Source organism: Doryrhamphus excisus, chromosome 3, assembly GCF_030265055.1.
Source record: "Doryrhamphus excisus isolate RoL2022-K1 chromosome 3, RoL_Dexc_1.0, whole genome shotgun sequence".
In the NCBI taxonomy this organism is placed as follows: Eukaryota; Metazoa; Chordata; class Actinopteri; order Syngnathiformes; family Syngnathidae; genus Doryrhamphus; species Doryrhamphus excisus.
The window spans coordinates 4,883,523-4,899,664 of record NC_080468.1 but is presented as its reverse complement, the minus strand read 5'-3'; the positions used below and the strand labels follow the sequence as shown (position 1 = coordinate 4,899,664).

Below are 16,142 nucleotides of genomic sequence, written 5' to 3'. Positions count from 1 at the left end.
AATTGCATTCTGGGTTATTCCAATATGGCGGCGCACTAGTAGTCTGTGGATTACTCACTATTACTTTATGTTTTCATGACAAAACGCCCTTAACATGTTTTATTGCTGTAAACTAAACGTTGGCGCACAAGTGCGGTCGTTGTCATTTCATCTGCAATCAAATAAAACGGCAAGTTTATGGAAATATTCACGGTAGGTAATGTGACCCACTAGAATGTTGAGCTAATGACTCTAAGCTAATAAGTTTAACTGCAGCTTGCTGCTGGCCCACTAATGCTGCGTCTATTGACAAAAACACATTAGTCGAGTTAATTTAGACTTGAAAAGGATGGCATAATGCAAATTTATTATTTTTAGATAAAATAACAGGTATATCTCTATAAAATAACTATAGCAGCACTCTTTTGATATTGAACCTAAAAGTGACTCAGTTCACAATATCAAACCATTACAGATATTTTATTTAAATAATTTTCAATATTGTTATTATATATGTTCTTATTAAGGAGGAGCTACTCTGTATAACTTCACAGTTTAAAATATGATATTCTCACTTTATCAAGTGAGATTGCTCATACTGCCTTCTTTAAAGATGCTGCAACCTAAAATATTTGAAAATATGGACATTTGTAACGAAATACTTGTAATAACTTAATACTTGTACAGCAAGTACGTATTGTAATAATAATTTTGTGTCCAGATTTTATTCCTTCTCAAAACCCAATGGATTCACCGGCTCACGGCAACATGAGAATGCCATCAGTCGTTTGTGGAGCCTCACTCAAAGAGCCGTGCGACAGTCTACCACACGATATCAGTCTAACGGGGTAACCATGAAAATCCTCCTCGCACCGGCATTGCTTATGGTACCCGGGCGACTGTTTTGCCATGTGGCTTACTGCGAGGCAGACGTAAATAACAACATCCCATTGGAGACTGTGACCAAAAGTCCAGAGTTCAAATGGCACATCCTGTGGGAATTTGTGAAGCCTCAGCTGTTTGCGCTCATGTGTGCTGTATTGGTAAGGAACTGAATTTGAACACAACACAGATGTATCATTCATGGCGCCTGAATGGACGTTTTTTCTTTTTTAGCTTGCATTTGGAGCAGCAATTTTAAACATTCAAATCCCCTTGATGCTGGGAGATTTGGTGAATGTTGTGGCTCGCTACCTGAGGGAGCACACTGGAAATTATGTCAGCGAGATACGGGGCCCTGCTTTGAAATTGCTTGGACTGTACGGAATCCAAGTAAGTCACAAATGTTCAAAACACATGGTACATTATGGTTATGGTACATTAGCAACTGATAATGTATTATTGTGCATTTGCAGGGTTTGATGACAAGCGGGTACATCATCCTGCTATCAAGGGTGGGGGAAAGAGTTGCGGCGGACATGAGAAAAACCCTTTTTGCTTCCTTGCTGAGGTATTCTGTCTAGATACTTGAGAGGGTCCGATTTCCTGACAGGTCCTAATTCATTTTGTCTTTAGGCAAGACGTGGCTTTCTTTGACGCGACCAAAACTGGACAACTTGTGAATCGTTTGACCACTGACATTCAGGAGTTTAAGTCATCCTTTAAATTGGTCATATCTCAGGTACAAAAATAACCTCTTTCCTCATATAGTGGCTGTTTATATACTGAACTGCAGAAAGTAGCAAGCATCCACTGGGCGGATGTACTTTTTTATCTAATGTAGTGTTGCACAGTTTTGAAACGGCTAAACGTCAGCTTTACAGGTGCCGCATCTGCTCTACATTGCAGTATCCGATATCATAGTAAAAACAATTACATTCACCCCATTATCTACTCCAACCTGGCCTTTTCTTCAGTCTCTCTTACTTCACCGATCTGCTCCCACTACATTACTAAGCCCCTGTCAAAGTTCTCTCCGCTGTCCCCAATATGGCTATCCAAACTCTTTATGGACATTAAATACTGTGCCCTGGATCCCATCCCACCTATATCTATTAAGTACTGCCTCCCAGTCATTTCCCCACTCATCATTGACATCAACTCTTTGTTCTGCATTTGACACCATCAACCATTCCATTCTTCTCTCCCATTTGGAATTTCCCTTAACATTACTGGCTCCGCCCTCTCCTAGTTCAGGTCATGCCTTAAAAACAGACAACAATTTCAGTATTTTATCATGCTCTGAATGTCACTCTTACTTTCGCGACATCCGCAATCTTGGTGTTTTCTTGACAATAACCTCGCCTTTGAACACCACGTCAACCACAATACAAAAGTTACTTTTTTTTTCATCTCAAAAACACATTGCCCGTCACAACCATCACTTCCCTCCTCTGCTGAAGCACCTATCCATGCACTCATCATCTCCAGATCTGACCACTTTAACAACATTCTCTATGGTTCATCTCCCAAAATTCTCAATAAATTTCAATACATACAGATTCTGATGCTCACCTTCTCACTTACACCAGTTCCTGTGACCACATTACCCCTGTCCTCCAGATGCTCTACTGGCTCCCTGTCCCTCAGCACGTTCACTTCAAAATCCTTCTTCTCACCTACGAAGCCCTTCACAACCAGACTCCCCGTTCCCTCACCAACTTGCTTCGCCGCCACATTCCTTCTCATACGCTCTGCTCCTCTGATGCTAATCTCCTGTCCCTGCCACATAGAACCAACCTCCAGACCTGGGGAGATAGTCTTTTCTACTGCTGCTCCTACCCTCTGGAATGCGCTCCCCATTTCCCCATTCTTTCAAAGCCCTTGTCAAAACCCACCTTTCTGAAGCTGCGTCGAACTGAAAAACTTTTTTCTTGTATACCAAATGTCTTAGCCAATTTTGAGTCATTTTATGTAAATTTATATAAAGCATCTTTGAGTTTCTATAAAAGAAAAAAATATTATTAAGTTGCTATTTGAGCCATTTATTGTACAATGACGACACATTTGCACAAACACCACTATTTGAGGAAATATGTCAAATCCATGAAGCAGATTATGTGCTTAACGTCTAATTCCGCTATTTTATTGTGATGTTTTTAGGGATTGCGGAGCATCACACAGACAGTGGGATGCTTTGTCTCCCTTTATATTATCTCCCCCAAACTCACAGGCTTGACAGTAGTGGTCCTTCCCTGTTTAGTGGGGGTGGGTGCTCTTATCGGCTCCTTCCTCCGCAGACTTTCCCGTTTGGCCCAAGAACAGGTGAGACCGGGCTTGTTTTTCCAAACAATACAACTTTCTCTGATCCACATCAGTAAAACCAGGAGCATTTTGCGCTTTTTTTCTGAAAGGTTGCCAAAGCAACAGGAGTGGCGGATGAGGCTCTGGGAAATGTACGGACCGTGAAAGCCTTTGCCATGGAGGAAAGGGAGCTCCAGTGAGATCAGATAGTTGGGAGGTTGCAGTTCATTGTACGGTATTGAAAGATAACATACTTTCATTTTCACCAGGTTGTACGCTTATGAAGTTGACAAATCTTGTGAAATGAATGAAAATCTCGGGACTGGGATAGCAGTTTTCCAGGGACTCTCAAATATTGCTCTGAATTGTGAGTTTATTTTATTTTCATTGTAACCCATAAAGTATACATTTATACCTGTAGTATGTTGACTGTTTTTTATGTGTCTATACAGGCATTGTTCTTGGAACTATTTTTGCAGGAGGTACTTTAATTTCCAGCAATGAAATGTCGCCTGGAGACCTCATGTCTTTCTTGGTTGCATCACAGACAGTACAGAGGTAAAAACGCTCAATCTCATCAATTTACCCTGCACGACTGTATGTTGATTTAAAACCTTTTGTTTTATTGTTAGGTCTTTAGCCAGTATCTCTATCCTATTTGGACAAGTGAGTATAAATGCTGTCGGATTGCAGCATACCCCCCCGACCCTGGTGAAGATAAGTGGCATAGAAGATAGATGGAGTGTCATTTATCTGTTTTGATTCACACTCATTAGTTCCAAAACATTATTTCCAGATGGTGAGAGGAATAAGTGCTGGGGCCCGTGTTTTTGAATATTTGGCTTTGAAGCCTTCTATTCCTCTTTCTGGGGGAGGACGCATCCCGTATCATTCTCTGACGGGAAGAGTGGATTTTCTCAACATTTCATTCAGGTCAGAAGCTTAATTTAGACATTTAATGAACAGAATTAATTATTTTATGTTTTAATGAATATTGTTATGTATTTTTAGCTATCCGACAAGACCTGGCCATCAAGTCTTGGAGAAGTTCAACTTAACACTGCCACCGTGCAAAACTATTGCCATTGTTGGTGAATCTGGAGGAGGTAACTTTTATATGGACCATGTAAACTATACAAGAACGGGTCCATAATGTGGTGTTTGTTTGTTTTTTTACTTCATTTAGGAAAGTCCACAGTAGCATCCTTATTGGAGCGTTTCTATGATCCAACCAGCGGCGTGGTCATGTTGGACGGACTCGACATTCGAACTCTTGACCTTTGCTGGCTCAGGGGTCAAGTTATTGGATTCATCAATCAAGTAAAAAAAATCTATTTACAAATTTACTCCCTCAAATAGTGGCCTCCGTTGTAATAAATACCCTGACTAAATGTCAAATTTATTGTCTACTTACATAAATAAACACCTCAAACCTTTGCTATGACAGAAAGAACATGCTGTAGTGTGTTGCACAGAGCAGTCCAAAACATAAAAATGCACTGCTAAAAACATAAAATAATAATTACAGCATTATGTATTTGAACTGTATTTTTGTTCTAATCTGAAGGAGCCGGTGTTATTCGGAGCGTCCATCATGGAGAACATCCGCTTTGGGAAGCCTGAGGCCACCGACGCTGAGGTCATTGAGGCTGCCAAGCAAGCCAACGCTCATCGATTCATTACTAGTTTCCCAGAAGGTTACAACACCGTCCTTGGTAAGTGATCTTAATTAGACTCCTGTTTAATTTTTGTGTACTTATGAATAGTGTGTCTTGGGACACCCTTTAGGTACCAAAAGCAGCGCCATTCACGTTTCACTACCATAAGTGCTTATCTTCCTGGAGATACAATACTGACAATGATCCATGTGTTTAAATCTAGGCGAGCGAGGTGTAACGTTATCAGGTGGCCAGAAACAGCGTGTCGCCATCGCTCGGGCACTCATCAAGAACCCGAGCATCCTGGTGCTGGATGAAGCCACCAGCGCCTTGGATGCAGAGTCAGAGCGTGTGGTGCAGGAAGCCCTGGACCGGGCCACCAGGGGGCGCACTGTGCTCATCATCGCCCACCGACTGAGCACCATCCAGGGGGCGGACCTCATCTGTGTCATGAGCAATGGACGCATTGTAGAAGTGAGTTGGGTAGCATTCCATCCCATTGTATTGAGTAGATTATGTAGGTGATTTTGGTGTCTGACTGTAATTTTTTTACTTTGCTATTCTAGGCTGGAACTCATGTGGAGCTACTGGGCAAAGGCGGATGTTATTCAGATCTTATCCGAAGACAAAGAGCTGCCGAGAGCCAGAAATGAACCCTGCAAAAGATGTTTACTGTAGAGCTTATTTGTACATTAGTACATTTGTTTTAATTTAACTGGACAAACTGGACCAACCTGTCAACACCAAAAAACACTACTGTGATTACTTTAAGATAGTCTACCTTTATCTAAAGCTAACTTATATGATACAATAAAGAACATAGTTTTAATGAGATTATGCTGCCTTATTTTTACGCGTAAAATACCTAATATATGTACCTGTACATGACCAGTCCAGGATGTACCCCACCTCTCGCCCGAAGTCAGCTGGGATAGGCTCCAGCATACTCCCGGGACCCTAATGAGGAAAAGCGAGAGAGAAGATGGATGGATGTACCTGTACAGTATACAATAAAATGAATGCAATACATGTTGTAGCCTGTAGAGGGCGTACAAGCTTAGCAATACAGACCCCAGCAGCTCTGCAAGTGTTTACTAGCGTCAAGCTAACTGCTAACATCATAACATAAACCACCTTTGCACAATTCGGGGCTTGGACTTTGGGTGTTCCGTTGGCTACTCCTCAGCAGGTTTAGCAGGCTAAACATGCAGAAATATGAAAAACTCGAAAAAATCGGAGAAGGTAAGTTATAGTCGTGAATATTAGCTAGCATGGTTTAGTCATTTGCAGCATCGGTGTAGCTGTGCTGCAGCTGACGTTAGCTTTCGTTTTACGTCAGATGGATAACTTTATATACGTGAGTGTTACATACGGCAATAGCATATTTTACCATATAAAGATAAGTAACTAATGTGCACGTGGCAGTACATAGTATCTAGGTGTGAATTTGGCCTCTTCAGAGAAATTATTTTGTTAGCTAACATGCTAGCAGCAGCTTTGCTCAGCGGTGCCATTCAATATCTGCTAAATATCCTCTAACTATTCCGCAGGTACATACGGGACCGTTTTCAAGGCTAAAAATAGAGAAACCCACGAAATTGTGGCTCTGAAAAGAGTCCGTTTGGACGACGACGACGAGGTATGTACTGTGTGTGTATGTTAAATTCAAACATCTCTGTCATTGTTTGCTGGTCGGTAAGTTAGCATTGCGATGCTGAGAATTATCCCCCTCCCCCACGCAGGGCGTGCCAAGCTCAGCTCTCAGAGAAATATGTCTTCTCAAGGAACTCAAACATAAAAACATTGTCCGGTTAGTTGTTTAGAATTATTAATATTTTCAGAGTGAATCATCACTAAAATATTTGGTTTTACACTCTGCAGACTACACGACGTATTGCACAGTGACAAGAAGTTAACGTTGGTGTTTGAATATTGTGACCAGGTGAGGCCATCTTATCACTTTCTGCATCACTTCTAGATACTAATCTTTACCTTTTCAACCGACAGGATTTGAAGAAATACTTTGACAGCTGCAATGGTGATTTAGACCCTGAAACAGTGAAGGTGAGTGCTAATACTGAAAGCTCCCAAATGTCTCAACTTCCCTTTAATTTTTTTATTTCACACTTTCACAAAAGACACACAAAAAGACAATCAAGTTGTTTTTGTGTTTGTGAGTGTTGCATTAACCTGGGAGCAGAATCACTATTTTTCATGACACCCTTATTGTGTTATCACAAGTAAACAGGATGATATTGCTCTTATTTTGAAGTCTGGAAGTGCATTGTGTTCAGAAGGTCTTGTGGCTTTTGTTAAAAGAGATGCACTGATATACATGAATACATCCATGCACATGGATATACTTGCAGCCTGCATCCCGTCCCCTCCTTTATGTACACTGAATTCTTATGACATCAGTGGACATCCGGAAACCCAAAGCACTCTGTTGTTTCTACACCATGAATCTGGAGGCGTTTTAATCATGTTGGTCGTGCACCCTTCTTTGTCATGATATTATCATATTGCAAATAATGACTATTTCTACCCGTCGGTGGACTGGGCATCACGACTAGGAATCGAAATGAAGAATCGGAATGTTAGTCCCAGTTCTCATCAATTCTCGAGACTTGATGCCCAACCCTATTTATAAACCCTTCCAAACTCTTAACATGCATTTAAACATACCTAAATGTTTTTAAGCACATTTAAAAATCAAAGAAAGCATCTGCAAAAATGAAAATGTACAGTACACATATAAAATATAGTAAGAATCAAAATAAAATTATTTTAATTCCAGTATGAGTACGCGCCAGAAAAAGTGTCCCTCGTTTATCACGTGGTTAATTGATTCCAGACCCAAATTAAGATTCCATGAGGAAGGAGGTCTTTCAAGAAAATCCGGAATTTCAAAAGTGAGTGTTTGAGCGCCTCTTTCCTCAAAAGTGAAGAGAGAGATCATAGATCGTTCTAATGTTTGGTGCTCATAAACTGTCTCATGGGCACATAATGCTATTAGAATTATCATTAAAAGTAACTTTTTTATGCTAGAAATAAATATAAATTGCTGTAAATGCCTTTTGTCCTCTGTTTGCAGTCTTTCATGTTCCAGCTGTTGAAAGGACTCGCTTTCTGTCACAGTCGGAATGTTCTTCACAGAGATCTGAAGCCACAGAATCTTCTTATCAACAGAGTGAGTGCTAGAACTGGACCTGGAAAACTAATCAAAAAATGGAATACTGTATGACACACAATAAAACTTGTTTAATCTTTATATTGTGTTTATAGAACGGGGAATTGAAGCTGGCTGACTTTGGGTTAGCGCGGGCTTTTGGCATTCCTGTCAGGTGTTACTCCGCTGAGGTAAGTTAATGTGCAGCACTGACATGTCAATCAGTAACTCCCTTAAGTTGAAAAGGCTTTACCCTTTGGAATCAGTACATGACTTGACGGTGATGCTCTTGTGGTTAGATGACCTGAAGTCAAATGGCAAATATGTTTGAACAAATTGAACATGTCATGGCGCATTTGTTGAGTTTGAATAAAAAATTCACTTTGGTTAGTTAATAAACCAAAAATGCACCTTTGTACAAGGGCAAATAAAAACATTTAGCCCTTGCTTTGGCTTTCGTTCTAATGCTATCACATGTTTTCTCTCTATGGAAAAAATTAAATGCCCATCCTTGCTGAATGGAGGTACAATACACAACATTTTCCACCTCTTTTCACTGGCTGTGGAAATGGAAGCTTTTATTTTCTGTCTTTGCACATGAGCGCCCTTGCGCTCAGCGAAATGTCAAAGCCTCCAGGTGACTGCAGGCGCTTGTAATGAACAGCATTTGATGCTAGTAGCCATGCTGCTATGCTGCTGAGTACATATGAGGAGAGTCTTTATTGAAATCTAGTTTAGATGTTCACAACAAAACATGAAATTAAAAATATTTATTTTTTGTGTGATCAATGCAGGTGGTGACATTGTGGTACCGACCCCCTGATGTGCTGTTTGGTGCAAAACTCTATTCTACCTCTATTGACATGTGGTCTGCTGGCTGCATATTTGCAGGTATGCTTCTCATTAGGACTGCAGCTATGGAATATTTTAGTAATCTACTGAAAATGTTGTTGATTAATCAAATAATCGGGAAAAAGCAATTTTCCTTGGCGAAAGAGCAAGAATAAATTCACATGAAAAAAAAGTGATAATAAATAATGAGCGATTGGCCAATTGGTTTAATTTTATAGATAATCAAGCGTTTTATTTCACTGTTCCTTGAGTCTCGTCGGTCAAAGTTTATTCATTAGTTCAGTTCAGGTGTTAGCAACCATGAAAGATGCAATAAACGGAGCCAATTATTTAAAAGAAATAACAGCCGAAATCAAGGTAATAGAACAAAAACTTAAGACAATGATACCACTAGTCACTTAGTCACACAATAATAAATTAAATGGGAAAAATCTAATTTTCGCTATGGAGTTCATAGCACTATTGGTGCAATCGAACAAGTCACTTTTCCACACAAAGTAAAAGGTTCAAATACAATGAGTGGCATTTGTGAAAGGTGTGCGCATCTTACCGCAGAGTTTTATCCATCGTCAGCCTCAATGAGCAGGTGTTCCACGCTGGGATTTCGTTGTTGCAGCACGCGATACAACCGCGGACACAAAGGATACACGTCACGGTGTTGAACTCCTTGTTCCGGCACATTTTCTGGCTTAAAAAAAAAAAAACTGTTTTCCTTCTCTTTCGTTACCTTGTAGCTTTCTCTAGCCTCTTCAATCTTCCCACATCGTCAAACACCCGCTTCCTCCTACTCCTCTGCATGGGTGACGTACGCGCGTTGGTGACGTAAGAGATTCCTCAAAGCAGAAAAAAATCAAATATGTTTTGTAATTGAGGTACTCCAATCGTTTGAATAAGTCTTTTTTTTATTGTAAATACTTTTATTAATTACTAATAGTTTGCATTACTGAATACTTTGTTGATTTTTTGCTTATTGATATTTTGCTGTAAACTAAGGTATTTTGTGAATCTTGATTAATCTGTGGTCCATTAGTTGTCCTACTTCAGATTGGGTTTTGTTTTGGAAGGTCAAGCAGGGCACGGAGCAACAAATTTTATCTGACCATGTTAACGTGCGATAATGCAAATTTGCATAATTGGCTAAGACGAATTTAGTAAAAAAACATGAAAAGCATGAATTTTGAATTGTCTATCAGTGTTTTTAGACAGGGAAAGGGGCCAAAGCTGGACTCGCTCATTGAGAAGGGGGGTACGTGCTTTCACGTCCTTACTAGATTTCTTGGTAGTCACTCTTTTGAATAAGAGTATTGAGGGGGTCTGATTACTTAGTAAATATAGCGGGAAAGTCACTGTTGGAAACACTGATCCCTCCAGCTCCATCATCGTATTCTCTGGCAAGCCAGAGTGATCTGTTTGTGGGCACCACAAATAAATATTAACATATTTAATTCACATAATCTATAAAAGTGACCCCCCCAACCACATCCTTTCATTTTTCTGTATGTGGCCCTTGATGGAAAAAGTCAAGACACCCCTGCTATATCATATTCTGGTACAGAAAACAAGGTTGTGGTCAAATATTGTGCTTTATTTCTACTCAGAGCTGGCAAATGCTGGAAGGCCTTTATTTCCGGGTAACGACGTGGACGACCAGTTGAAAAGAATCTTCAGATATCCTTCTTTTGTGTGTGTGTTGGATTGCTTTACATTTGATCAGTGAATGATTGATGGCTTGGCTAGCTTGTGATATGTCTTTCCATAACTACCTGGCACGTTGTTGGGAACGCCGACAGAAGAACAGTGGCAAACAATGACCAAGCTCCCAGATTACAAGGTAAAGCTATAATATTATTGTGTAGTGGTGTGCACACTTTGTTGAAGACTTACTTGCTGTCTTTGCAGCCATATCCATTGTATCCAGCCACCACCTCACTGGTTAACGTGGTGCCCAAGCTAAGTAGCACAGGTCGAGATTTACTGCAGGTATGATCACCTTTAATGCCCTCCTTATTAACTTGAGCGGAATCTACATATTAAACATCTTTGTTTTGCACCCACTCAGAACCTTTTGAAATGTAACCCGGTCCAGAGGATCTCTGCAGAAGAAGCCTTGCAGCACCCTTACTTTGCAGACTTCTGCCCACCCTAAATCCTTACCAGCCCTACCACTCAATCTTGGCTGCCACAATCAGTCCTCCCGTCATGGTAGCAGGTCATTAGAAGTAAGCCAAACCCCTCCGCTCAAGAAAACACCTTGCTCCGCTTCATATTGATTTCAAAGCTGCTTTTCCACTACACGGTAAATATGAGCTTTTTTACAAACGGATAGTAAAACTTTGCAACTGAAATAACATTTTAGGTAGCTCCCTGGTGCATCAACGGATTTGCTCAGATTCCTTTTCCTGGTCACACTTGTTTGGTGCTGGACAGAATTTATCATTGTTCCTTGAAACACAAAAAGTCATGCTCATTAGGAAAATGGCAGAAAAAACAGCAAAACGCAGCAAACCCGGCAACATGAAGGAAATGACACAAAAATAGTAATAGAAGGATTACAGCATTGTCTAATTCGTATTTTTACTGTATTTCCTCATAGTGGTCAATGGCGTTCATTTATTCACCTTCAGAGAGTAACAGGCATCTATTAGGGATAAGGGTCGTCAGGCCCACATTTGCAGAAAGGTGTTTTGTGTAATTTTACCCACATAATTATAGTAATATATATCTTAATTATATTAAAATATATATTATAATACACGTTATTGTATATTGTTTGATTGCCTGTTGCATTTTTCTAATAAATAATGCAATTTTGATTTAAAAATAAATAATTAAAATATTACAGTGCTGATTATAATACATATTACTGCATAGATTAGTATACAGTTGTCGAATGAATGAATGAAGAAATGACTGACTTTTGCAGGTTTAAATTAGCACATGCACAATAATAACTAGAGGAGCACTCGCAGAGCGCAGGCTTCCACCAAGCCAATAGTTCCCCGTATATTGTGATGCACACCAAAATGGTAATCTTATATATTTTGGACCAGTCTTTGATATTTTGTAGAACATGTTCAAAACTTGTCCTGTATTTTTTATTATTTTTTTCCAAGTGCTCTGACCATTTTTTGTGAAGTTCTACGCAGAGTAAGTGCTGAAAATGGTCCTATCTTGCAATATTAAAGAATCCTTCAAAATAAATTCCTGGATTCAGACAGTGATCCGGATCATCAGTTCTTCCATATCCCATTTCCGACAAATCCTGAAAATTTAATCTGAATCTAAGCTAAACATTTAAATTTATTTTGAACACAAACAAACAGATAAAAGGCGACAAAATTGAGTCATGTGTTATGTCTAATATGTCTTTTCTCTGATTATGGTATGTCTACAATATTTATGTAAAGGTGACTATCTGGGTGTTACTTCAAGTCTACACATTTTTTGATAATATTTAATTTATTAATACTGAATCTGCCAACATTTGCCGGTTTCAGTTTCTTTGTTCAGCCAGCCGTGATGCTGGAGCATAACAAAGCCTTTGTTTGTGACGTGCACCTTCCCAAAAAATCCTTGAGCTGCAGTGACACTGATAGATTAAAGCAGTGATTGGTCGGCTTGGAATACAATAGATCCTGAGTGTATAGACTCGTTCAGAGGGCGGACAGCCCAGCTCCATGAATGCCTTCTCCTACAATTTTCGATCTACGGACTGTTGATTAGTTTCTGCTGCAAATAAATTCTCGTTCAATCTTTAATTACCATTATTCGCTCACTACATGACGCTAACAAGCTAAATAGTCAACAAGAACTGTGATACCTCACAGATTTGACATTGCATTACAAGCTCAACCCTGACACCAAGCTATAACAGCAAGGGTGTTCAAGGCACATTGTAGAATTAAAGTAAACAAATAAAAAAATCTAAAAATAATACAAATACAGCAAAAGGATTGAAGCTGAAATGTTGATAATTAATAACTAATAATGCAAAACTTTCTCTTGAAATATGTATCACATTTTACAAAATAAGAACAATTATTGAAAAGTTGCTGGGAGGCGCGATTTTGTCTTCAAGGTTGGCATGTCTGATATTTATAATAGTAAATATTTAGATTTTTCCACCAAAAAAATTTAAATATTAAAATGTTTGACCTGCAGACTCCAGATTTTATCCATCCTAAAACCTTAAAAACAGCTCTACAGATGTCATGTCTGTATCTTACAATGACATCTTACAAGTACGCCCAATGGCGTCTATATGAGGTGTGATGTATTTATTTATACAGTGAATGGCCTTACCAGATGATTGAGGTATGGCATCTATTAAAGCTTAGGCCACTATTTGAGGAAATACAGTATGTCACCATCGGTTGGCACCATGTTATGTAGAAAAAATCAGCTTTTAATTGGTTTATTTTTTTCACAGAAGTGCTAGTTTCATTCAACTAAAGCGCTTGTCTGATCTGTTTTAAATCTTGAAGTCAAACAAGCGTATTCGTAGACAAAAGTCATGTCAAATCAGCAAACATTTTGCATACATGCACTTTTCTTGCATATGGAATTCATTCAATTAGGGATTTAGGAAAAGTCCATCATAAAGAGGAAAAAAGTTAAAAGAAACAAATAAGCATGGCTAAAGGTGGCTGCAGAACTCTCTGGTCAAGTGAAGCGCAACAACAAGCTACATTTTTATTTAAACCGATGTTAAAATATAGTTGTAAATATAAATATCGACATGCAGAATGAATTGCCTCAAAACAAAACTATAGATTGGTCATTTCCTCTTACTCCTTCATGCAAATGTGGCTAAGTATTCAATAAATATAATGCCAATATTACATACCTGCTCTGTTGCAAGAAAATAAGATAAGAATAAAGTGGGGGTCACAACCTGCCGTACTCTGGGAAATTTGGGGATCCGTAAGTGTTGAGTGTGTGGATTTTTGCACGAGCAGACACAATGTAATACTTTTAGTGCAAGAGGAACTTTAGCTGTGTGCAGGCTGCACAAACAAATACACACAAAACAGCATGCAGAGAGCGCAGACCTCCACCAAGCGACATAGGTTCCCCCATATTGTGATTTACACGCTTCCAAAGTGTGCTGACCATTTTTTGTGGCGTTATATCAACAAATGCCGAAAATGGTCCCAATAGGTTTTATGTTTGAGCAATTACTGTGGTTATTTCCTTTTTCTTTTGAAACCGTCCCATGGGCTGAGGCGCAATGGTGAAAACTGTTATTCATTGCACTTGCATGCACATACAAAATGAGAGTGGGTAAGGACAATGGTAATCGCACACCTAACTTGCATTGTAAACACGCTGTAAGCATGTAGAACTTACGATGCACGTAACCGCTTATGGCCAGGCGTGGTATGGTATGCGAGCGGCGTGCTCAATCCCTGCTCTTGCCGCTCCATCCCCACATTTTCAAAAAAACGTACAGACTAAAGACACTTATGGCGGGTTGTGATTCGCACTTAACATAAAACATAAGTTAACATAAGTTTGGGGGCACCAGCCGTATTAGAACTTGTGACGCTATCCTGTTGTTGACATCCCTGCATCTGCCTGGGGTTCGCGCACCTTAGCCTGCCTCCCTATCCCTGGCCCCTCTCCACTCTGGTTCTCCTGACCTCCAGAACAGCAAAGACCCTGGCGAAAAACTGCAAGGTTTTCCGCCAGGAATCATGCCTAGCAATGCTCCACGGAGGAGGAAGTGTGGCGGGGTCAACAGCTTCCAGCAGCCTGGAAATGCTGTGTGCTAGCCAAAATGGCCAGCGGCGACTCCCGTAAAGACCATAGCACTTGGCTCTGGAGCTCACACTTTGCAAACAGTTGAGCCAAACGATGAAAGACACATAACGAATGTATTCTTGCAGACCGATTTGGTGTAAGAACGCAGATAGACCTGTTAAAAGCATTATTTTTTTATCTGCTACATTCATCATGTCTGACGCGGGAGATAAGCTTCCTGTTTGATTGTCTGGTTTTCAATGATTTAATGGTTTCATGCAACACACCATGCACACTATTGGGAGCAAATAATTTCAACAATTACTCACATTAATCTGCTAAATATTGTACAAACATACTGAGTTTGACCCCCATTCAATCACAGGAAGTGACAGACTGCCTAAAGGTCACATGGTTGAAACGCAGCATGAAGCTGGGTATTACATCATTCAGTTCATGCTGATAAAATCAATTGAGTTATATTGGAGGGTGTGTGTGCATGTGTGTGTTGCACAGAATGATATACTTGTATTAGTTTTTAAAAAATGCACATTTAAGGATTGTTATAATTAATACTTACTGGTGGTAGACTGCCCGCACTTTGCCATCAATAGATAGTCAACGGAAAACAGCTCCAGTTTAACCAAAAACAGCATTCTGCTTTTGGGAGGAAAAAACAAAATACTATAAATACATATTGTTTGAACAATGTCTCTAGAATAGCAATAACCTTCTGCAAACCAACCTGTCTTTTGTCCCGATTGCCAGCCTGTGTGGAATACTGTATAGTTATGATGATAATAGCACAAGAAGCTAATTTATTTGATCATTTCCCCCATTCTTTATATTTGCATTTGCACACTTTTTAACTGACATTGGGTCATTCCGATGTGAAGAGATTTCAACACTTGAGATTGTTGCAGCTGGTTTTCAATTAATGGGCCAATATTATAATTTTACTCTCATCAGTGGACCATTCATAGTGATTTTTTTATTTGTAATACTTGGATAAGAAATGGGACATCTTTCATTTGATTGTCTTGGTTTTTCAATAGATTGTTACAGCACTTCTCCCATGAAGGCCTACGTAATCGCCGCAGCTATCTTCCAGTTTTTTGTTTTTTTAGCAGAAATGGTTGCATGTATTTATTAGAATTAATAATTGCTGGAATGTGAAGCATCTTTCATGCTACTGTTAGCAGGTTCTGTGTAGGTATGTTGGTGTGTGTGGATTAAGTTATGAAAAAAACAACAAAAACATGTTTACTCAGTATTTCTGTGAAGTTTCAGATAAAAAAAAACTGCTGTAGAGTTCATTGATACAGCTTCTGTTTTTAATTTTTTTTCCCCCACATTTTTTGTTAGCACATTTGCTTCTGTTGGAAGAGGCTGGGACAGTTATTGTTCTCACTAATGTTTTTGTTTCTGTACATTTCAGCCAATAAGATTCAGTGTTGAGTAAAGTGGACATAAACGCATTTTCTCATTTGGTTCTTCCTGAATTACACAAAGCTTCCTGATTTGGGGAAACAGTTAGGGAATGTCTCAATTTAAAAAAA

General features: G+C 39.4%; 2 protein-coding genes across 2 annotated transcripts; both read left to right on the top strand.

Moving 5' to 3' along the window:
- The first annotated feature begins 4 nt into the window (after positions 1–4).
- abcb8 (ATP-binding cassette, sub-family B (MDR/TAP), member 8) lies at positions 5–5,654 on the top strand. Its single transcript, XM_058066519.1, has 16 exons — positions 5–192; positions 701–1,022; positions 1,096–1,251; positions 1,335–1,429; positions 1,495–1,600; positions 3,022–3,183; positions 3,273–3,358; positions 3,432–3,529; positions 3,615–3,720; positions 3,795–3,828; positions 3,959–4,095; positions 4,174–4,268; positions 4,349–4,482; positions 4,730–4,877; positions 5,044–5,294; positions 5,387–5,654. Exons 1-16 carry the CDS (start codon positions 95–97, stop codon positions 5,471–5,473), a joined length of 2,115 nt encoding a protein of 704 aa, XP_057922502.1. The 5' UTR covers positions 5–94; the 3' UTR covers positions 5,474–5,654.
- Positions 5,655–5,861: 207 nt separating this feature from the next.
- Positions 5,862–16,061, top strand: cdk5 (cyclin dependent kinase 5). Its single transcript, XM_058066522.1, has 12 exons — positions 5,862–6,062; positions 6,371–6,459; positions 6,563–6,630; positions 6,702–6,762; positions 6,828–6,884; positions 7,915–8,010; positions 8,106–8,180; positions 8,784–8,880; positions 10,440–10,509; positions 10,612–10,672; positions 10,741–10,821; positions 10,901–16,061. Exons 1-12 carry the CDS (start codon positions 6,026–6,028, stop codon positions 10,985–10,987), a joined length of 879 nt encoding a protein of 292 aa, XP_057922505.1. The 5' UTR covers positions 5,862–6,025; the 3' UTR covers positions 10,988–16,061.
- The last annotated feature ends 81 nt before the right edge of the window (positions 16,062–16,142 follow it).

Bases quoted from the DNA above. Each gene is read 5' to 3' on its own strand.
- abcb8 (XM_058066519.1), top strand. From the start codon at position 95: ATGTTTTATTGCTGTAAACTAAACGTTGGCGCACAAGTGCGGTCGTTG. The intron at 3,184-3,272 runs GTGAGACCGGGC...TTTTTCTGAAAG, and splicing joins CCCGTTTGGCCCAAGAACAG to GTTGCCAAAGCAACAGGAGT. The intron at 4,483-4,729 runs GTAAAAAAAATC...TCTAATCTGAAG, and splicing joins TTATTGGATTCATCAATCAA to GAGCCGGTGTTATTCGGAGC.
- cdk5 (XM_058066522.1), top strand. From the start codon at position 6,026: ATGCAGAAATATGAAAAACTCGAAAAAATCGGAGAAG. The intron at 8,881-10,439 runs GTATGCTTCTCA...ATTTCTACTCAG, and splicing joins TGCTGGCTGCATATTTGCAG to AGCTGGCAAATGCTGGAAGG. The intron at 10,822-10,900 runs GTATGATCACCT...GCACCCACTCAG, and splicing joins CAGGTCGAGATTTACTGCAG to AACCTTTTGAAATGTAACCC.